We start from the raw sequence: 22,983 nt of genomic DNA on the forward strand, positions 1-22,983 counted from the left end.
AGAGGAGGCAAACTATACTCCTGCAGCTCTCACCACCAGCCCTCCCTCTCAGTAGCAGCGCAGTTCATCTGGAGGAAACAGCTATGAGAGAGTAGCTAGCATGCACGGACAATTCATGTAAATGGCGCCTGTCAAAGGGAAATTATATCAGCGCTTGCTGTTCTTTGTCGTTTTTCTTCCAATCTCAGGTAAGGAGCGTTTTCAATGATATTTTGTGAGAGAGGTAAAACTCTAACTAACTGTTAGGTACATCACTGTGACTGTCCGTAACCCGTGTGTTTGACTGTGGACCCTCAACAGGCGCTGACCGCAGGTATAAGTTTAACGCTCCTCGGTAAATTAACTTAACGGTTTAACGTTAGCTTGACTGAAAGCTACTGAGAATCAACTTGTCAGCATTTATCACCAAAGACGGTGACATTGAATAAAGTGTCATAATAATAAGCTGATTAACCCGTTTGAATATTCATATAAACGACACGAAACGCTAAATTAATCGTGTGACTGAGTGAGAAGCGGTCCTGTTTTCAGTTAACTAACGTTAAGTTAATTCAACTGTCAGTTAACTTTCAAATGTAGCCGTTTTTTTCTTCGAATGTTAACCGTTAACTATTAGATTTGATAAATATATTCAATAGTTTTATAATAATGTTTTTCAACAGTGGTTTCACTCACCAGTACAATTTAACCAGCTCCAACTGTTGTTAACTTTTATATCTACTTCAATTCAACACTGCTCTAAGCTACAGCTAAATAGAAAGAGCTAATGCTATTAAGGATATTAAAAGTGCTGTGGAGATCCGAATAATTAGTCAGGTATTTTTGCCATGCCTAACGGTCATATTGATGCTTAAAATGAGTAGTTAGAGCTGAGCAAGCAAGAGTAAAGTGACAGTATTTATATTGTAAAGTATTACAAAGTATTTAGCAACAGTGTGATTATGTGGTCTTCTAATCAGGATCATCCAATTACAGAGCTGAGATGAGAGATCAGCAATGTGTCAGTCCAACAAAAAACTATATACTAATACAAAATCAATACCTCATCTCAAACCTAGAGCAGGTGTAGGAGATATATGGCTCAGGAAAGATACATTCTGTGGCCAGGCTTTGTGATCGATTTCTTCCTGTGATTTGGAAGAAAATCCTGGTCTTGCAGCAGACTTAACTTGGTTGTAAGATAAAAATGTCACATAGTTGCAGGTTGTTATGTTATTGCTTTGAATTGGAAGTGAAGAACCAGCAATGTATTCTGTTGATAAACTGAATTATAGCCTTTTAGGAATGACACACTGTCTCTCTATTCAGTCCACAAAGGTCTCATTAATGAAACTTTATGTAAAGATCCTGCTGAGAGTTCAGTAATAGTTTCTGTGTAAACTAAAGGGACTAATAAGCCTTCAGCTGGTGACTTTATGAGCCATAAGTAATTGGATTAAAGTGGAGTGGAATGTGATTACTGTGCAGGACAGTGGACCTCCTGCTGGCAGGCCTCCAAGCCTCTCAAATGTGATATTTAACCTTAGTAGGGTGTTTTAATCTGTGTCACACTTGTATCCATCTGAGACTATAAACACTGACAATACCCGTCCAGAGGGTATGAGCCACAGCCTTCATTAAGTGAGTTAAAACTCAGATCAGTTAGATCAGTGTGCAAAGGCTTTAAATGTTTTACTGGACTCCTGTTAGTGCAGTGTTCCTCTGTCCTGACAGAAGGCCCCATGCTGATAACCACTTTCACTCCTCATGTACTTTTCTTCTCTCTTTCTACAGGTGTTTTGTGCTTTAGCGAGTTATTTTTCATCAAGGAGCCCCATGATGTCACTGCCATGCGGAGAGAAGCTGTTATTTTGGACTGTCAGGCGCATGGAGAGTCACCCATCGACGTCAGATGGCTCAAGAATGGAGTAAAAGTGGTGGAGAACGAACGGGTGTACATGCTCTCCAATGGCTCCATTTATATTTCAGAGGTGGAGAGCAGAAGAGGAGACAAATCAGATGAAGGGCTCTATCAATGCTTTGCTCAGAACAAGTATGGCGCTATCCTGAGCCAGAAAGCCCGTCTTACAATCGCAAGTGAGTATCGTGCTGGAATCACATCGGAAACGTGATAGCGTGTTGAGTACATGTGTCTTGTATTCTGGCTGTTTGCTACCATTTACTTACAATAATCACTGAGTGAGATTCAAATCTCCCTACATGAATCATCCAAGGAGATTTAAACTTACACACATTACTGTTTATTCATTAGTTTTTTTGCTGCTCAGTGTTTGCATTCGGTGCGGCTTTGGTGGTAGCAGTGGAGGAAGAGGGACAGAGTCTTCAAAGTTAGACACCAAAAAAGATGCTGTTTTGGAAGGTGAATATGCCCATTGGTGTGTTAATGAAGGAGCAGCAGATCTGAAAGGTTAGGAGCTGTCCAGGATACTGGCTCTCCAATGCTAAAGAGCAGATGACCCCTATTCACAGGCTGGGGCTTTCATGTTACTGCACCCTGATCGCTTGAGGAATTGTTCTTTTGGAATGCTTTCTCCCTCAGTGCTGTGCGAGTTGGCCTTATATTTTAAGGGGGGGGAGTGGAGAAGCTTCAAGCAGGGTTGGTCTTTTAGGACCTTATATCACCTCCTCCTACACCACGGGCCATGCATCTTTCCATGCCACTTTTCCTGAATGTATTTTACCCCGCCAGCAGTGAATCCCCATCTGCACTGTAACATGTATTTTTAGCATTCCGTGCAAGATGCTGACATTTAATATTATGTTAAATTTAATGAGGCAGAAAGTAGTTGTTTTGCATGTCTTGTCTAAGGGATTAAAATCCTTGTTTCCATGTAATTCCATAGTGGAAGATAGTTTTACTTTAGAGTCCAATCCTCCTCCAATGTGATCCTGATGTTGAGAAGATCCAAGTAGCAACATTATTCTTGAGTTGCTGAAGATTAACTCTTTTTCTCTGTTTAAACAGATGAAAATAGAAAATTCTGCTTTTATGTTTCCTGTGAGACCAGTATCCACCACTACCTCTGTATAAAGATTAATAGGAGCTTAATAACATTGCCAGCACTTTTGAAATAATTATTACTATTATTACTATTACTTATTATGACTTAATGAAACTTTATGGACAAATGGAGTGCAGTTAGTGTGAGCTACATAACATTTGTTGAGTTTCTTGAGCTATTTCCCAGATCCCAGTCGTAACTCAGATGTTTTCTGGCACATAAAAAATATATATTATTATATTAATTAATAGAGTAGTTTACCTGATTTATAGTTTGAAGTTAAGAGGTGATAAAGGCTGCCAGTACGCTTTACTAGTTTGTTTTAAAATGGCACTTAGACCTGCTTGAGGGTCTATCTGGAAGCTCATAAAGTTTGCACATACCTGAGAAATGCTCAGTTGAAGGACACAGAGGTAGCGTTGGGGGTTGTTGTGAGTGGTGTGCTCACACACACACACAAATGTGAATTGCTGTTTCCCAGTTCCACTACCTAACCCCAAGTGTCTAAATGACCAAACTTTATTGCAGGTCTTACCAGGTCAGTAGGGGCTGGAGGCTTTGCGCACAATTGTTTTCTGCCTCACTACTCTGGTGAAACACTGAAAAGCTTTTCACTTTGACCGTTTTTGTCCACATTGCCCCCCCATGCTCACAAAAGAAAAGAGTTTCTTTGGGGGCAATTGTTTGTCCTGATATCAGTGGACAGAACAGCTGGACCTATTCACCACTGCCAGGCTAATTATATTAATTGTAAAAGCTGAAGATCAGAGATTGATTCTAAGTTTACAATTTGATTGAAAAGGCAGTCCTCATTAAACAGCATGGCTCTTTAGGAGCCTTGCGGGGAGTCCCAGTACCTCCTTTCCAGAGCTGATTAGATATCCCTCTTTATCAGTCATGCTACCATTTCCTTTCTTATAGCTTAGTTCTTTATAAGATGTAGGAAGAGTGACTTAAGAGTTTTATGTATAAAGTGCAGGGATGGTAACAGAGGGTAACCTTAAACGTTGTGTTGCTAAAGCACAAAGGTGAGAAGGGATTTGGCCTTGATGAAGGAAGGAACGTGACACACGAGCCTCACCATGTGACTTTTGTCAGTAGACTTCAGATTGATGAGGATTTCAGTAGAAAGATTGCCTTCAGAGTTGGCTCCCCTTTTTTGGCCTTTTGCACCATGTGATCGCAGGTACATAAGGCATAAAAACTGAGAAAAATGTTGGATTTCTCAAAAACTTTTACAGGTATGGCTCAGTTGTGGCCCCCATGTTGGTTTCAGACATGTTGATAGTTTAAGAAAATCATAGACCAGTCTGTAATGGTAATGCTCTGTTGTACCCCGGGATTATTGATGTGGTAGGTGAAGGACATTTCTGGGGGCAGTGCCAGCTGGGGACAAAACACCAATTCCAGGAACAATTGAAATTGAGGATGTCTGGTCAACCTAGTAGAAAGCAGATTGTTGCATTTGTTGCAAACATGACATAATGGTAAGCTTAAAGGTCCAGTGTGTAACATTTAGGAGGAGCTATTGGCAGAAATGGAATATAATATTCATAAGTATGTTTTAATTAGTGTGTAATCACCTGAAAATAAGAATCGTTGTGTTTTATTACCTTATAATAAGTCGTTTTATCTACAGAGGGAGCGGGTCCCCTTCCACAGAGGTAATTTCACCGCTACATGCCACTAAATCCTACACACTGGACCTTTAAGGTGTATGTTGTTGCTGCTTGTAGTCAAGTGCTTGTTTTGTGGTGACCACTTCATTTGCAGTTGTCATCCAGAGCAATGTGTTTTAGGGATGCACCAATCCAACTTTTTAATCTCCCAAACGCACTCAACACTGATACCTCAACTCAGGATCAATGCAGATATTGAGTACCGATTCGATACCGATCCCAAATTTAAAATCTGAATACCTTACTGTGGGGAACTAATTTGAATAATTTTTATGTGAGGCCTAATATGGTTCTGACCAATAGCTTTGTTTTGGAAAATAGATAATTACAACTGGAAACTGGAACGCTTCACAACCTAATCTATGGAGACTGAACATGACACCTATAAGAGTGAAGTAGCTTATTGTAGAAGTACTATATATATTTAGGCAGTGTATTCAAAGTAATATGAGAACTATAAAGCTTCTTACTACATAAACACTGGGGCTGTCCAGCAAAATCAGTGTCAGTGCACTGCAATGGCATCCAAGATTACAGTTTTGGTGTGCTTGTTTCTAGTTCTGGTAGGGAGTAAAGGCATTCTCAGAGATACAGATGTTATATATCGTATTCTGACACTTTATTCGTGTTTAAAGGAGAGCAGAATGAGCTTTAAAGGAGGTATTTGAAGGAGCTGCTGCTGTTCACTTTTCAAAGTTTATTTTACCTTACCACAGCATTATTTTGAGTTGCCAAGGACTGCATCTGACGTGCACTGGCTCGCCACAATTAGAAACCCCAATAAGACGAAAGCAAACCTTGCACAGTGTGAGCTGTGGTGTGAATGAGTGAAATGGCCTTAAGTGAGACAACTCAAAGCCTGGAATCATGTTTTTCTCCTCTGCTGGACATAAAAGGTTACCATGGTTCCCCTGAACGGCAGGCAAAGAGGTCAAAGGTTTCTCTAAAAAGTGCAATAGATGGAGGGCAGTGAGACAGAGCACACGACTTAAATCTTTCCTACAATAATGCTGGAAGCTCATCTAGTTTTATCAGTTGCTGCAATTAGTCATCAGTGGGCCTACTTTTGTTTTCACGAGCATCTTTCTCTCTTTTACTTTTATTTCATTATGTGACATGAACTTGTTTTTCTAATATGCCATGCCAAGGATTAAACTGTTGTTAAAAACAGAATGTAGCTATTTACAGATTGACTTCTTCAGCTCCATGCTCAGACATGGAGATTAAAGACAATGAAGCCACTGTCTGTGGTGAGTGCAGGGTTGCTGTTGAATGATTGGAAAACTTTGTGGCAGAGATAAGGGATTGGAGGAGGGGATGAATGCTCTTTCCAACACCGCTCCCCCACTGCCCGGTCGGTGCTTTGAGAGGTCACGCTGCTCATGGGAATAGTTCTTTGTTTAGCCAGGCCAGTGGTCACTTGACTGTCCTGCAGCCTGTGTGTAGCAGCGGCACATCTGCCAGCCAGCTAGTGATTGATTTGTGGGCTTTTTCAGCTCTGCATTCTTCTCCTTCTTGCTTATCAGCCCTCTCTTTTTTTTCCAGAGCCTTTTATTAATGTTCATTGGGGTCACTGAACATTGTAAAGGACTCATCACTCAATTAAATAGCAGTGTTTTTCAGTAGGAGTTGTGGAATGAGTAAATCTAAAATTAACTTATTTTGGTGTAACCATGTGGTGTTTTCAGGGTTGTTTCAGTGATTCAGTGAAGGTTTTTCATGGGCCGATCAATTTAGCCTGCAGGAGCAGAAGATTAAAAGATTGGACCCTGGGGGTTGGGTTGTATTAGGGATAGATAGTTTGGGATCATTGTTTCCTTTTATTAGAAAGTTGAAGAATGTGTGAATGTGACTTTTTTCTCAGATTGTTCCTTTCAGTGGAAAAGAATTTTGTTTGTTCAACAGCACTTTCATGATAATATCTTGTCCTGGCACTTCAGCATGACTGAGGATGTATTTGACACAGAGTGTGTTTCCTTACCTGAATAAGAACTATACATCTTACGTAGAAAGTGCTATTGTTTAATATGAGATGTGTAAAATGTGCCTTGGTGTATATCATCATGACAGTGCTGTCAGTGTTTGAAAGTGGAGCTGATGTTTTTTTTGTTGGATCACAGTGTAGAGGAATGTCCAACATTAGTTTGAAACAAGGTACTATGTCTCCATGCACAGTATTATTAAGAATAACAGCAGTAAAGATATTTGCACAAATTAAAAGCTCATAAAAACAAACATTTCAGATTGTTCACTCTGTTGTTGGTGCCCTTTTAAGTAGTAAGTGAAAAAAAGCGAGTAGATATATTTGGTTAAGATGAAGAGCTAAATGAGCTAAATGGACTTTAAGATTATTTCTAAGTTCCTCTAGCAGCTCACACGCAGGTAGACTTCGCTGTGCTACAGTAACCAGAGGAGAGAAGGCTGAAGTTATTCCTCCTGGTATTTGTAAGGGAACCTTTGTTTGGGTCTGACCTGTCCACTGACCTTCAGTTTGGTGAGCTGCTGGCATCAGTAGGCACATCTGTTGCAAGTGAGGCAGATATAGCTTCAATCCTCAGGTTCAGTTTGGACTGTAGGGAGAACGTACTGTAATACACCACAAAGACATATAGACTGACTCATATTTGTATATCTTTAGCTTTGAATTTTGAACTCTGGACATTGCTGTCACTTTACGTCAAGCATGCAGTGAGTTAACATGCTGCAGTTTTTGTGCATTAACATTATACTTGCTTCCCTCACCACTGATTGAGAGAGAGAGAAAAAGACTCACTTGTATCAAGGCAGCTTTTAAATTCATCATATTGCCATCCACTCTAGCTGTGGTATAATGTCTTGCAGCAGCTGGACCACATGTATTGTTTTATTTGCTGTAGCAGCAGCGACTGGCAGATGTCATCGATACAGCAGAAAAGGATATACAAAACAGCATTTAAAAACCTTGCAGCTGGAGAACAAAGTGAGGGATTTCCAGGCAGTTTACTGGGCAGCAGTGAGCAGCAGTGCTGGTTTCAGGTGGTCATGCAGGGCTCTGCCTGAGCCGGGTGCTAGCCAGGATTTGCGGAGGTCAGAGGTGAGATGGCTGGGAAGGGCAGATCAGTTTCTTCATGCTTTTGGTGAATAGGCTGAGGAGTTTATTCTGTTATTTGAGTTGGCTAAAATGTTTCATCTGCACATTAGATGCCCCTCGACAAACATCATCGCTCAAAGCAGAAGGTCAGCCTCCTATTTTCAGCTGGGAGTGCTCTGGCCATTGCTCAACAAACCCTAGCAGTTATAGTTTTTTCGATCTTGTTTTAGTAGTTTATCAATAATCAATGATTATCCAGCTGTTTGTCAATCCAGCATCATTTGACTGAATGGAAAGGCGAAGTAGTGTGAGGCAGAAACCCAGTGCAGCTCATCTCTCATGCCCTGCAGTCATATCACTTCAGCACATTAATGGCATTTTTGTAAGAGCCTGCGTTAACACGGGGGGTGGGAGAGGGTGGCTGTGTGAAGGAGGGGGTTTGAGTGCCTCTCCCTGCTTCTGTCTTCACATCAAACAAACACAGTGGAGCTAAGAGGGGTAACAGCTCAGGATTAATTTGATTAAATGTGTCAGTGGTGAAAGGATCTGATCGTGACAACAGTTTGCCTCTTGTTCAACAAGAACAATATCAGGCACGTACCCGGGATTTTCCTTCACAGTCTGCAAAACACAAGTGTAGTAATTTCCCTTGTATCAGGTCCCCACTATGACAGTGGGGAAAAATAAACCCAGCAGCCATTATAAGATGCACTTCTGCAACAAGTTTATAACTAATCAATACATTAATTAAAAAATGATCTAGTAATCAGAAATACAAATTATTCTTCATAATTTTATCTCAGTAACCGAAATGAGGTGCTCTTTGCTCCACAAATGTCAGCTTGATTTGAAGGCAAGTTGTGTAAAAGTCATAATTCACTGAATGTTTTTTTTTTTTGGCAGTCAGAGGTCTCCTGCTGTTTAGCACCACAACACCTGGCAACACTGCTTACACACAGCCATCCTTCATGGATCCTCATAGACACTGTGTGTTTATGACAGTGGAGGGATTTCCTGTAGAGTTTTCTTGAAGGCAAAGGTTTCTACGGCATGGTGTTGTATGTCTTCGTGGAAAAATATGTTGATAAAGATGTTGGATATCCAATTCAGTAGAAAGAATTAGGGTTGGAAATGCAAGTCATTTATGTATTTTCACTGTTTTGTTTATGGTTGTTGTTACATGAAATTCACTTTTTTCTATTTAAATATTGTATTTATTTACACCACAGTGGGATATCAGGTAAGTTAATTGCTCACTTATTGCTCACATATTTAATTAGCTTTACATTTATCCATATTAAGGTGATCCACATATGTGTACGTGTATTTGTGGGTTCCATGCAGCATTTGCAAAAGATTGTGGCATAATAGGATCATTTTGGATGTTTTTTTGGACATTTTTCGCATTGAATATCTAAGAAACGTGGTTTCAACTTGATGCCCTGCCTCCGGCTTCTTTCTGTTTCTTCTTTGCTGACTGCTGATGGCTTCCTGCAGCAGAAGAAGCTCTGGATGTGTGCATGGAGGTTAAAGATCACCACAGTGTGTTTGTTTATAGAGGTGATAGTTTCATCGTGAAAGCAGTCAGCAGTTTTACAACTTGAAACAGACCAATGAGAAATAATGTAATTTAGTTGAATACAACTTTATTTTTCTGATCCACTGGAAAAATCCTCTATAGTCTATTGATTTATCCATCTCTGAACTATGGATGATTTAACATATTTATGATAATTAATGAAATGTTAGCGTGCTGTATGCTTACCCTTTTTTGGTAATCTCAGTATTTGCACTCTCCACCATGAACAGTAGTGCAATTGATGTCTTGTAACAAATGATTGTCCTCAGGCTTCTGCAGCTTTTTGAGCACAGAGGGAGGCGGTACAGCAGTGGGTGACCTTAATGGCCTTTAGGACTTTTACGGCACAGGAGGAACCACTGTTAAAGACAGCATTTATTAACGAAAAGAGCTAAAACAACTTAAATCATTGTAAAATGCATACACCTCTGTTGGCTGTTTGGTTCACTATAAAAGGCCTTATTGTAATTCATGTTGGGCCTCATTTGCTTGCTGCTCAGCTGGTGGCTGACAACAGCTCAGTTTCAGGGAAACCCTATCCACACAGGATGTAGCTGTTCCACTCCAGTCACCACCTTCGTGCAGAACTCAGCAGGTCTGTAGCTTTAAGTAATAGGCATCTCTGTTTTCTGACATCCACTGGATCTGACTGAGATGGATGGATGTCTGAAATACATCAATATGTTTGGGAAAGGACAGAGGTAATTCAGAAGTAGATAATAGAATAATCATCATTTGGATTGATCCTGTAGAACTGGCCACGTACACTTTGTTTATAATGGCATTTAATAGTACAGCTTTTAATAGTGATTTAACGTTATTGAGTTTCTCTCTAATCCTGATATTGTGGGCAGTTTTGTATTTTTTTTTTTTTTTTTTTTACTGATTTCATGTCTTGGCTTAGATTTCTAATATGCTTTAGTTTTATTTCAAAGCATTTGTGGCAATTCATGGAGCAAAATACAACAACAGCTTTCAGAACAAAGAAACACCTCAAGGGAAAGGAGTTTGCTTTGACTTTATCTTAAAAAGACTATATGTATGAGATAAAAACGTGAATACTCTGGCAATGCACAACATCAGTATTGGCCTGGAGAAGTTGATAAATGTTGCTGTGTTACAATAAACCAGTCATTAATAATCAAGTGAGGTAATGTTCACCTCTTCTTAGCCAGTCCTAAGAAACTGTCTATTTATTAGGATTTACTGGGAGACAGTATATACCATCTCATTCTGACACTATAAGATAAAGGGAAAAACATTGTAGAAGACACTTTTAAAAATGTATTTCAGTTTGGCACTAGTAATACAGAACATTAAATGTATTTGTATTTGTAATGTATATTAAAAGTCGTCTCTTGTTGCTCTGTTTTGCTGCAGGTATCTCCTCTTTTGCAATCCAGCCAAGGTCCATAGTGGTGACTCAAGGCTCAGTCGCCAGGTTTTCCTGCAAAATCAGTGCACACCCTCCTCCCATCATCACTTGGGAGTTCAATCGGGTCACATTACCCCTTTCCACTGAAAGGTATGCACCCTGCTGTTTTCAGCTTAACTTCATGGTACTGATTTTTCACATACTTACTGGACAGCAGATTTTTTGGAAGCGGGACATGAAATATAATCTGTGACCACTCTTAGCCATTATCAGGTGTTAGAAATATTTGATGTGTAATTGCTCCATACTGTAAGTGATAAACACTTTATCGTATCTGTGTGTGTCTCTGTCGTCCAGAATCACAGTCCTGCCCAGTGGTGTACTTCAGATCTACGGGGTGCAGCGGGCAGATGCTGGAAATTACCGCTGCATCGCCACCAACATTGCCAGCCGCCGCCGAAGCACGGAGGCCACCCTCACTGTCACCCCAGGTGTGTGAATCAGCTCTTTTTTTGCAAATGTATTGTGTAAAGGGCATCAACACACAGTACAGTAGTGAAATGTCCATTACAAAGCAGAAACTGTGTTTGCTGTAGATGTTTACCTAAATCTAGATAAAAGGAAAAGGCGATTGAATGGGTGTTCTATATTTGATTTTATGAGCTAAATTGTGAAAGGTATTAGCATATTAAAGCTAATACTGCAATATCACAGTAACGTAATTGGTTTGTGTCTCTCAAGCAGTTGTAGACTGGTCAGTAGTTTGTTGAAAGGCTTAATGTCCTTCACATAACACCACATGTGCTAAAGCTGTCTTCCTCTCTCTCTCTCTGCAGCTCCCAGCCCCCAGCTTCCCCAGAGGCCACGCATAATCGCCGGGCCACAGAACATTTCAGTGTCGCTGCACCAGAATGCCATCCTGGAGTGCATGGCCACAGGCAATCCCCGGCCCATCATCTCCTGGAGTCGAGCAGACAGCAAGTCCATTGATGTTTACAACACCAAAGTGTTGGGAAATGGCAACCTCATTATCACAGACATCAAGCCCCAGCATGGAGGAGTCTATATGTGCAGAGCCACCACTCCTGGCACGCGAAACTATACTGTCGCTTCAGCCAATGTCACTGTGTTAGGTATAACACGATATAAAATACTGTACAGTATATGTTTTGATTTTGTCTTGATAATTCATAATTCAAAAACATATATATATATATGTATATATTTCTCTTCTCATTGATGTTCTTCTAAAGCACCACCTTCCTTGGTTGAGTGGCCTGAGAGCTTGACCCGACCACGTGCCGGCACCGCCCGCTTTGTGTGCCAAGCTGAAGGAGTTCCAACACCTCAAATCACTTGGCTCAAGAACGGAGAGAAAGTTCACTCCAATGGTCGTATTAAGATGTACAACAGGTATCTTTGTCTTCATTTAAAGGATCATTCCTGAGATCCATAAATCCCGTTTCAAATGTATTTTGTGTCTGTACGCACAGAGATAATGAAAACACTACACTCCTTTTACCATGAAACACAAATTTCTTGGCCAATTTGAAACAGTTTAAATAAATAATGCACTATTGTCCCTACAGTTGAGAGGAAACTGAATAATTTACAGCAGTGCAAATGGAGTTTTAGTTGGTTTTCCTATAATTTTTCTCCTGCTCCTTATTCAGCTGTCAGTGCTTGTTAAAGGTATTATAGAATGACTACACCATGGTAAAGGAGCCTCAGGATGAAGCTGTCTGTGTGGATACTCTTCAGTTGTGTGTGTCTGTGTCCCACAGCAAACTGGTCATCAACCAGATCATCCCTGAGGACGATGCCATCTATCAGTGTCAGGCAGAGAACGAGCAGGGATCAGTCCTCTCCATGGCGAGGCTCATTGTTGTGATGTCTGAGGATCGGCCGAGTGCCCCCAGGAACATCCGAGCTGACACAGTGTCGAGCTCCGCCATCCTTCTGGCTTGGGAGAGGCCCCTGTATAACTCAGATAAAGTTATTGCTTACTCGGTGCACTACATGAAGGCTGAAGGTGAGTGGTGTGTAAACAAACAGGGATCATGTTTTCATTGTCTTTTTGTCACACAGGGATATTATCTGTAGCAGAAGGAAGCTGTTAATATATTTAGATATTTCATGTTAATGGCCTTTAAAAGAGCGCTCCACCGATTTAGCACTGCACTCCTGTAACATTGTTAGACGCATGATGGACAGTTTAAAACAAAAAGTATCAAAGTTGATGCAGCAGAACACAATTCAAATCAGACTTCACACAGCTCCCTCTGTAGCCCCAAAAGCCTTTATACAACTTTTTTCATATTTGCAGTAGTACTCCCCAACACCTGTAAACAGGCATTGATTTATAAAATCGGTGGAATTCCCCTTTAAAGCCTCAGAAAATAGCAGTTTAGGAAGTTAAATTCTGCCCTTTCCTGTCTAAAATGTATATTGTGTGTTGTCAAAGCTACGTTGGTGGGCAGAGGAAAAAAGAAATACTCCTCCAAAATAAAGACGAACAATGGCTTTTTCTTGACAAACAGGAATAGTCCTCTATAGACTACAGCCCTGTGGAGTTTCAAGATGCAAGGTCCCTTCCTTTTGGCTGATAGGATGCAGGATGCAGACAAAACTATTCACAAAAAGCACAAGGGTTGTAGTGTGGCAGCAGAAAAGCCTTTCAGCTTTCCTGGGAACTCTTGCTGTTGACAACAAAAGTCACATTCAAACAATGCAACATTTCAGAAAAAATGCAGCTTGTTCAAGCCCTGCACTTAATTATAATGCCACTGACTTTCATTGAGGAGGTGAAATGTACAGAATTGAAGAAAAAGGAACACCTGCTGGAGGTCAAAATAAAAAGAACAAGTTCACAAAATCTGTCAGGGATTTTCTGCACTTAATTTTGATTTAGTGACACAATCTCCTTGGTCCCTGTCACAGAGAATGGCTGTTCATTGACATTGAGTATCAGACAGTACGCTCTGCACCTGAGGTTGCAGACAGAGAAACTTGGCATTAAATGGAGGCTCTTATGAATGAAGGGACTAATTAGCCCGTGTGATGGAGTGTCCAAAAGTGTATATTCTGTGAGGGCAGTGGGAGGGTGTGAATTGGACCGGAAGGCAGACTTTGTTAGACTTTTCAGAGAGGCTTACTGAGGCATTCAGTCCACAGAGAAAGCTTTTTTGTTTACTCCTCAAGTACCTCGTTTACCAGATCAGAAATCAGACCAGGTTATTTTTTTCCTCAGGAGACAAATACATCTTTTGTGTGACTTTGCTGATCTGCTCTAATTAAACAACTATTACAGTAGGTCATAAAGTAGTGCAAGTGAACATGGAGATACATGTCAGTTTGTTTCACCAAAAACCTGCTGCAGGAAGTGACGATGATTTAGATATAAAACTGTGATACTCCTTTAACGGTGTTGTCATCTCTCCAGGATTAAACAACGAGGAATATCAAGTTGTCATTGGAAACGATACAACTCGCTACATTATTGATGACCTGGAGCCGGCGCGCAACTACACGTTCTACGTCGTGGCCTACATGCCCATGGGAGCCAGTCGTATGTCGGACCACGTGTTCCAGCACACGCTCGAGGATGGTGAGGCATACATCCAGTGAAGGCCATAAATGATATAATCCTTCCCAGAAGTCAGAAGCAAGTCATATATAAGAGCGAGATGGACAGATAAAGGAGAATCAGTGCTATTATTGATCTTTAAACAGACTGTTAGACTCAATGTTATTCCAGTGGGAGCTCAGAGTTTGTTCACTGAATATTTTCACTGCAGAATGAGCTTTGTTGTTGATGTAAGAGACAATCAAGTTATTTGTGTACACTGTGTGTGTCCCTATGTACATAAGCTCATGTGTATATACAGTCTGTGTATCAGTCTTTATGTCCCATGCCCCTGGAGTGTTTTTGAATTCCAGGCAAACCTCATGTGGTAATGGTCTTGGCCTGAGGGTCAAAGGCTGCCATGTGTCTGTTCTACATGACTGAAGTTATTACTTGATATTACATAGCTTGCAGGGCAAGTTCGAGGTCACCTTAAATAGGTGCTCTGGTAAAGACAATTTAATCCAATTCTAATTAGGGAGAGGTACATAGAATGCCATTCAATTAGTTAAACATGTAAGATCATGTGTGTCAGTTTTTCACGTGAAAATGTTACTTAAAAACAGGACGTGTAGCTGTATCATATCCTGATGCGACTTAATACCAGAGTGGCTCCACTACAAACTGTAGCCACCATGATTTGTTCTGTCTTCCAGTTTTAGAGTATTAGGGTGGGTGATATGGATAAAATATTGTATAGTTGTATATGTAATTTTATATCGCTTTATATCGTGATATGGTGAATTTCTGGAAAATTGATTGAAGAAAAAAATCTAATATTGCCATAAAACAGCCCTGCATTGATTTGCAACATTGCCCACAATGGCATAAAACAACCATTCATATTAACTGGATATCTATAATATAAGTGGTTGACAAAATTCTGTTGTCTCACAGTATATATCTTCTTATCTCCCAACCCTAGTTTGTATCTAAACTTTTTTCCTCTGGACTGGTGCAGGTTGTTACAAATCTGAACACGAGTGACATTTGGTTTATTTTAAGTTGTTTTTCATGCATAACTCCAGCCCTTGTTTGCAGATCTTAATGTACCAATTGAGGCCACTGAATGTAGATGATTATCAAAATACATCCAACAGTGATCTAGTATGTTTAAATGTTTTCCAAGTTGTAGCTACCGAACCCCATTCCTAAGGTTCCCCTATTCCTTTTTAATAAAGACAAACCTCAAGAAGGAACAGCTATTCAAATCATCAAGGGTGACTTTTCTGTTTTCTTTGACTCAAAGGACTTATTTTGGTCTTAACCTTACTGTCTTGTCGGTCCACAGTTCCCCTCCGCGCCCCTGAGCTCAGCCTCACCAGCAACAGCCCCATGGACATCCAGGTGTCTTGGCAGCCCCTTCCAGACAAGCTGAGTCGTGGCCGAGTCTCCGCCTACCGTTTGTCATATCGCACCAGTGCTGAAAATACAATCTCACAGATGGAACTACCTGGAGAGAAGACCCAGCATCTCCTGGAAAACCTGCAGCCTGACACCATCTACCTCCTGCGTATAGTTGCTGCCACCAGCGTAGGGTGGGGTGAGCAGTCTGCCTGGACGTCCCACCGCACTCCAAAGGCATCCGGTGCTCGAGGTACAACATTTGGAAGAGCTGTCTTCATAATTTCTGAAATGGCAGCGTGTAGCCACAAAGATGAAGTAAAAATGTTGTGATTGTCTGAATTTCAAATGTGCAGGCACAGTGAAAAAATCTTGCTCTAATAATCTTGTTAAGGCATTGCGTTTGTTACTCTGTGACCTTTGCCCTGCACTGTCAATAACACTGGAAGGGTTTCAGTCATGGGTCATAAAGGGAGCAACTCAGGCCTCCATGTGGGAAAGAGTATATAGCTGCTTAGAGCCACATCTGAAGCTTTGAGGCGGGGGTGGGGAGGATTTGTTTTTCCTGCCCATCTCTATTGCCCTCTGTCTCCAGTTTAAACTCAGACCGGAGTCTTCTATTGATAAACTTCATTCCCCTCATTCCTATGTGTGAAATCGCTCCCTTGACTGCCAGTGTGGTTGTCTCTGGTCTGCATTGAGTGTAAAACTCCTGGTCAGAAACCTCCTCTGTTCATCACATAAACACCGGAAACATCTTGGTGAAGAGATTACAGTTTTCTAAGAACAAGTTCCTGTCCTGAAAAACTTCATAACGTCATAAAGTACACATAGCAGAACAATGTCTCTGAAGTCTTGTTTGCTGTAGCACAGTACGAAAATTAAAGGAGTGTTTATTTTGACTCACAGAGCAGCATTTTGATCACATGGACCTTTATTAATTAACCTTTCTTGTTTTAGTATAGGATTGTAATCCATCTCGGAACATCATTATCATGATACAAATATTTTTCTGACTCTTTTCTCTTTAGTTCCTCTGGCTCCCGAGCTGCATTTGGAGCCTTTAAACTGCACGACTATTTTGGTGCGCTGGCAGCTGGCACCCAGGAACTCAGCCAGTGTGCAAGGCTTCAGACTCTTCTACCATGAGGAGAGCCAGTCAGAGAACGCCCCGGTTCAGCTGCGTGCCTCGGATAATACACACACCATCGGAGGCCTTGGTGAGTTTTGTTTCAGTTACCTCCTGTCACAGTGGTACATGCTATGCAGGACATTATACAGTATTTTCATGGTTTTCTTATGAACACAGATGGTTAACAACAACACGTGACAGAAGCTTCTTATTTATACCGCGTGTATACAGTGGATGATCGGATAAGATTTTAGAGCATCTTGCTGAAGAAAAAGTATCTTTTTTAAAACTTGTATAACTTGTTAGTGCTTTAAGGTACCAGTTCCTATCAAATCTGTCGATTGTGATGTGAAAAAAGTACATTTTTGCTATCCAATTCCTAAATTTGTGTAACTATTGGCCTTACTAGCATAACTCATAACATTTCATATACATTAGTGATTAAAGTGGGTCATTAGGCAGCTGCAGTACTCTTGTTCGCATATCAGAGTTTATGAGGAAATATGACAACACAGAAGGATTTGAGCAAGCACCCACATATTTCTACAAATGAGTGTAAGATGCTCCCAAAAATTTTTAATTAAAAACTTGCATGTCTTAACAGTCATTTAAAACGTTCGAGCTCACAAACGTTTTAGTGAAATAGTTTGTTGTGTTGAAGTTTGGTTAACACCGGCAGCAGCATCTATTGACAGCCAAGCTTATGAGTGATTAATTGGCTTAAGTCTTGTCATGTGTCGAGCAGTGGTTCATTATCTGTGGAATATCACCACATCCCACTTCCATAACCTCCCAACCTCTGTGCAGGATTTCAGCGTGTTTGTGTCTTTTCAGCAGCTGCTGGATGGTGTTTGGGGCATATCATAGCTCTGCTGGGGGATCTGGCCAATGCAGTGGACAACTGACCATCTGTGGCCAGAGGGGGTCAACCAGGTGGTCAGCAGCTGACTTGTAAATCAGGAAGCTCAGTGCTTGGACGGGATGAGAAAGAAAGATGAGGAGGCACTATAAATTCTCTTAACTGCTGCAGGCATTTAGTTAGTTACATATTTAGTTCAATTGTTTAAACACCACTACTATTAATAATACTATGAAACCTACAACAACTCCTACTGATAACACTGACACTAACAGCAATGAACACTAATACTGATAAAATTACAAAAACTGCTAAACTAACTTAGCTAAATATAAAATCATACCAGTTTAATAATATCTTCAAAAAGAAATAACTAAAGAAATAAAATTCCACTGAATTCAGTTTCATTTGTGTTTTATTCATTAAATTTCTTTGATATTGTTTTATTTTATTGTCATAATGGTTGTATTGGTTTGTATTAATATGGAGAGATCTGCAGTTTTTGAAAGTCACCTGTTTTTTTTCTTGCTTCATCAGATTGCTGTGAATATTGAATAAATGTTCTGGGAGGAAGAGGATAAATATTAAGCCAACCAGCAAAATTAGCACAAAACATTAAAATAGAGCTTCAGCTGAATAAGAAGAATTATCTTTTTGTTCCCCTTTGATAAAGGAGCTTTGCAGGGCTTTGTTTTGAAGACAGGGAAGCTGTTTTGTGAAGGTGGATTTATTATGTGTTTTATGACTGCTTTGAGCAGTGTTGCTGGAGGAGCATTGACATCAAAGATTCTCATTGTGTTTGGCTTTGAGAGCCACAAAGATAGTTTATTAGCCAAGACTTAACGGAAATGCAGCCTCTCACCAAGTGAGCTGCAGGCCAAACAATGAACATGTCTTGTGAGCTCACTATCTTGTAGTTCTGAGATTTCTTTCTCGTGTATTAGCTTCAGCACTGTGCACAGGGAGAGAGGTGTAAAAATGCTGCTATGCTGTGAGAATCTGACTAAATGGCTTTAATGCTTTTTACCAATTATTACTCCCTCTTCAAGACATAACTTTTTGCTATATTGCAAATCTGTTGATATAGCACAATTCATACAAGAGGCTGTTTTAAAATGCTTTAAAAACATTTCAGTTTCAAAAGGAATTGAAAGCGCCCATAAAGAGTCATAAAGTCGGTGAACTCACTCAGTAGTGTCATTTGTAATGTCAGCTATAAAGCAACATCTACTGTATCTAAAGTTTGCCAAATTAGCTAAAATTAGGCACCATAAGCTACTGGTCAGACCAAATAAGGCTATAGAAACAAAACCCCTGAATAAACGTTATACGTTTTATTGCTAATGAGTGTCACTTTTCATTTGCAAGAAGAAGAATGTGTCATTTCTTCTCTCAGAAGTCACAGTCTCACTTTAAAGGTGAGCAGGTGACGAGTTGGGGCACACCTTAGATCTTTTGGTAATATGTTCCACAAGTGTGGAGCATAGTAACTACTCTGCTTTTACAATGATAATATACAAGATAATATGCATTTTAGGAGGTGGTAGATCAAATATTGGTCTATTTAATTATGAATAAATACAGTGATTGTTCTTTGCTACAACATGTTATTTACTGCATTGCAAAATATATTTTACTTTCCCATTTTTTGACAGATTACTTATTTGCAATTTTTTTAACTGCATATTGAAGTACTCTCTAAAGATTTGAAGCTACAGATGCTCCAATGAGAGTCCACATTTTGTGTGCTTGAGACTACCAAATGCTGAATGTTGATTTTTCTCAGCAGGTTTTCTCTGTGCAAATTAAATCTGCTCATACTGTAAATGCTATTTCCTATAATCCCAGTGATGTTGTTCACAGCAGCCATCCCTTTTTTTGCCAATAACATTGATTTCTGAACTGTCAGCTGTGGCAAAAGTAGATGCTGCTGACTCAGCTCTTTGTACAGCTGTAGAACTACATGCTCTGAGCTGGCTGTTAAATTATCACTCATGGCGATCCAGATGAGACAGGAATGTGGTTGAGAGGCTCCAGTTGGGTATAAATGACTTGCTGATGTGACCTTTTCTCGCATGTGTATTCTCTGCTTGGCCCGTGAGAGGAACATGTAGTCATAGTCGAAGCTTAAATACCTCTCATACCTGTTGGCACCTGGCAGCGCTGTGTGCACAACTATAGATTTATCTCACAGCTGCAGGCCCTCTTGCATCTTGTTCACTCCTTTAATGAAACACGGGGCAAAGTGTGCTTAGTGTGAAAACTAGATTTGTATCCCGGCCATCAGTTTAAAAGGTTATTTTGTGCTTAACTTGTGCGTGTGTGTCAGCATGTGTCACTGTGTTGATTTGTGTGAGTAAGGGCAAAAGAGAGAGAGGGAGAAAGAGGGGAGGAGAGGGAGATGATAGATGCTGGTGTGCCGGTTCATGAAGGAGTTGACATTTATGGCCCCTGTTCAGGCCTGGCTTGCTGCGGCCTGGGGGGCCTTTCGCAAGCCAGAACAAAACCTCAGGGGCCAACAGGATCTGCATTTTGGCTGTACAAAAAAAGGGGGTGACCACAAATGGCTCAAATATGCCCTTTAATACAAACAGCATAATTTATGGGAGTAAGGCTGTGTGAGATTTATTCCAGTGGGAAGGACAGGAACATGTCTGCACTCAAGGAATGGCAACTCAAGCAGAACGCAGCACTCTAAGAATATAATGTGTAGTAATGCAGCCACTAACTCTAGTAACTCTAGTTCTGTGTCCAATGCTTTATCAGGTAGTGCTGAAACAATTAGTTGATTCATTGAAAATTAATTGGCAAAAATGTTGATAGTCGATAAATCATTTTGGCCGTTTAATCAAACAAAAATGCCAAACATTAGCGTTTCCAGCTTTTAAAATGTGAGGAATTGCTACTTTCCTGTGTTTTGAATCACTGTAAACTGAATATGATTCGGTATGGGACTGTTAGGTGGACAAAACAAGACATATGAAGACATTAACTTTGGCTGTGAGAATTTGCTATACGCATTTTTCACATTTTTTTTTTTACGTTCACAAATTAAATGATTAATCGAGAATAAAAAAATAAATGGTAGTTGCATCCTTAATATCCTGGTTTTATAGAAAAGTATAATACGTTCAATGAGTACTATTTTGTTTGCTGTGAGTATATTTATTGGGTTAGTCCACAGTCTCTTTTAAGTAGTGTGTGTTATGGATGGATAAGTAACATCCTGATCTTGTTTAATTTAGTTGTTGTTTGTGGACACACCAGGATATAATAACAATAGATTTGATGATATAATGTTTTAAGGTAAGATCTACAGGTGTCTGGTCCATTGTGAGTAAAAATCAAACCTGTCCTCTGAGTTTTCTCTTATCTTTCCCTGTTTTTCCACTCACTTCCTCTGCTTGACCCCCTCCCCCTTTCAGAGAGCACCCTATAACCCCTCCTTTTGCAGGATTTAGCCTGCCCAGATTCCATGTCAAAGGTCGTGCCCCAGATGTCACAGCTTCCCCCCTCGCAGAGCTACTCTCTTGCATAATTACGGCCAGTCCATTGTATTATGGGGCTGGGTAGAGGTGCATACTATGTGCCTGTTCCTTTTTATAGGTGGACACTGAGGCGTAACAAACTGGGCAGAAACTCTATACAAAAAATATAGGCTTTATTTATCTCTTGCAATAAGAAAAAGAAATATATCAAGATGACTTATTTTTCTTCAGATCATCTCCCTACTCTGTCTTGGTATGCTAGACATTTATCTACCCTGTGCAGAGAATTCATGATGCAGTGGATCGGCGATTAGTATTTTTCTTTTACTCTTAATTGTCAATAGCTATGTAGTTGTAGTAAAAAAGAGGCTCATCTCATATTCCACACCCATGACCTCAGATTCTTTCAGACTTTAATCCCGACCTGACCTGCTGGCCCTGGTCTGGCTCCGGTGAAACTCCTCAGGGCTGCGTGGGGGTGCAAGTAGCTCGACTCCACCCCTCCTAAACTTCTCTAACCTCTGTGGAGACAAATTCATCTCCTGTGGTCTCCCTCTTCTGTTTTAGTAATAAGTAATTTAGTAATTTAGTAATAATAGGGCCAATAAAATGCATATCCATCCATCCATCCATCCATCCATTTTCTACCGCTTGGTCCCGTTAGGGGTTGCGGGTGACTGGAGCCTATCCCAGTGACTTTGGGCCTTAGGCAGGGTACACCCCTGGACAGTGGCCAACTCGTCGCAGTAAAATGCATATGCAATAGTATTTTGTCAATTAAAAATTTGTTTTGCAAAAGTGATTTTCAGCTTGAAAATCTTGTGTCTCCCACCAAACTGTGACCAAGCAGTTGAGAAACATTAGTTAAAGAGGTTGGGGATCAGTGTGCATTTCTTTTACTGTCTGTAAGAGTCGACAGATACGATCCACAATATCGATATCGTATGTAATATTCACATCGGACCCTGATCATTATTATTTTAGGGATAAAAGGCACATTTGGTCAGATGGCTTTTGTTCAGCGCAGGGTCTTCAGGGTCACTGAGGCCTGCAACTGCTGTTGACTGTCAGCAATGTCCTTCCCAGGGGATTTTGTCCATCAATTTAACCCCCAGATTCTAGACCTGAATAGGAGTAGCTGCTGACCACTGACCAGCAGGCCTGACTGGGGCCGGAGAAAGGGCCTTCGTATTTGCAATCAAAAGACTCAGGGTGACAGAGCTCTTCTATTCTGCTGCCCTGAGTGCTGCAGAAACTGACCAAAGGACTTACGGCACTGAGCATCTGTCGCTCTGCCTCACCTCTAGTTCCCACCACACCATTAAACCAGAAAACCTCACTGACCCCACACCCACACAGTCCAGGTCTCTTTCATGTATCAGCCCTGCTTCCTGTTGGCCGTAGGAGTCACATTGTCGTCTGTCTTGGGGTTGTGGTCCGTGTCCGCAGAGTGTCGGTGAGAATAAGTCTCTAAGGATGTTTAATGAAGGCCAGATCTGAGACCACATGTAGGCTGATGTATTTTGCAGCAAGAACTTTGGGTGTTTTTCACATTTCTATGATGTGATTTATTTACACGTTTACTTTTTTCTCTTTTTCTTAACGTAGACCCAAGGAAGAAGTACCACGTTAAACTTCTGGCTTATAATTTTGTCGGAGATGGCTACCAGGCAGACCAGACTATAAGCACCCCTGGATGTGTCTGTAAGTCCAATAATATACTTATTTTATTTAGTTTTTTCAGTGCGTCTGAGCCACGATGATGTCGCTTGTATTACCCTATTTATAACTACCAAAGTGCGGGAAACAACATTACTCTTAATGTATCTC

At 40.6% G+C, this 22,983-nt stretch overlaps 1 protein-coding gene across 2 annotated transcripts in view; it reads left to right on the forward strand.

Moving 5' to 3' along the window:
* prtga (protogenin homolog a (Gallus gallus)) overlaps positions 1–22,983 on the forward strand; it is a 29,570-nt gene continuing 6,587 nt past the window's right edge. Inside the window, exons 1-11 of one of the 2 annotated variants that reach the window (XM_044190439.1) lie at positions 1–188; positions 1,774–2,076; positions 10,711–10,855; positions 11,063–11,196; positions 11,542–11,838; positions 11,959–12,118; positions 12,490–12,737; positions 14,148–14,312; positions 15,622–15,927; positions 16,706–16,894; positions 22,762–22,857. In XM_044190439.1, the coding sequence (XP_044046374.1) occupies positions 122–188; positions 1,774–2,076; positions 10,711–10,855; positions 11,063–11,196; positions 11,542–11,838; positions 11,959–12,118; positions 12,490–12,737; positions 14,148–14,312; positions 15,622–15,927; positions 16,706–16,894; positions 22,762–22,857 (2,110 nt within the window). In that variant the 5' untranslated portion in view covers positions 1–121. The remainder of the gene's footprint in view (positions 189–1,773; positions 2,077–10,710; positions 10,856–11,062; positions 11,197–11,541; positions 11,839–11,958; positions 12,119–12,489; positions 12,738–14,147; positions 14,313–15,621; positions 15,928–16,705; positions 16,895–22,761; positions 22,858–22,983) is intronic. The other variant, XM_044190429.1, reaches the window with a different exon arrangement.

Source organism: Siniperca chuatsi, linkage group LG1 (genome assembly GCF_020085105.1).
Source record: "Siniperca chuatsi isolate FFG_IHB_CAS linkage group LG1, ASM2008510v1, whole genome shotgun sequence".
Classification (NCBI taxonomy): domain Eukaryota; kingdom Metazoa; phylum Chordata; class Actinopteri; order Centrarchiformes; family Sinipercidae; genus Siniperca; species Siniperca chuatsi.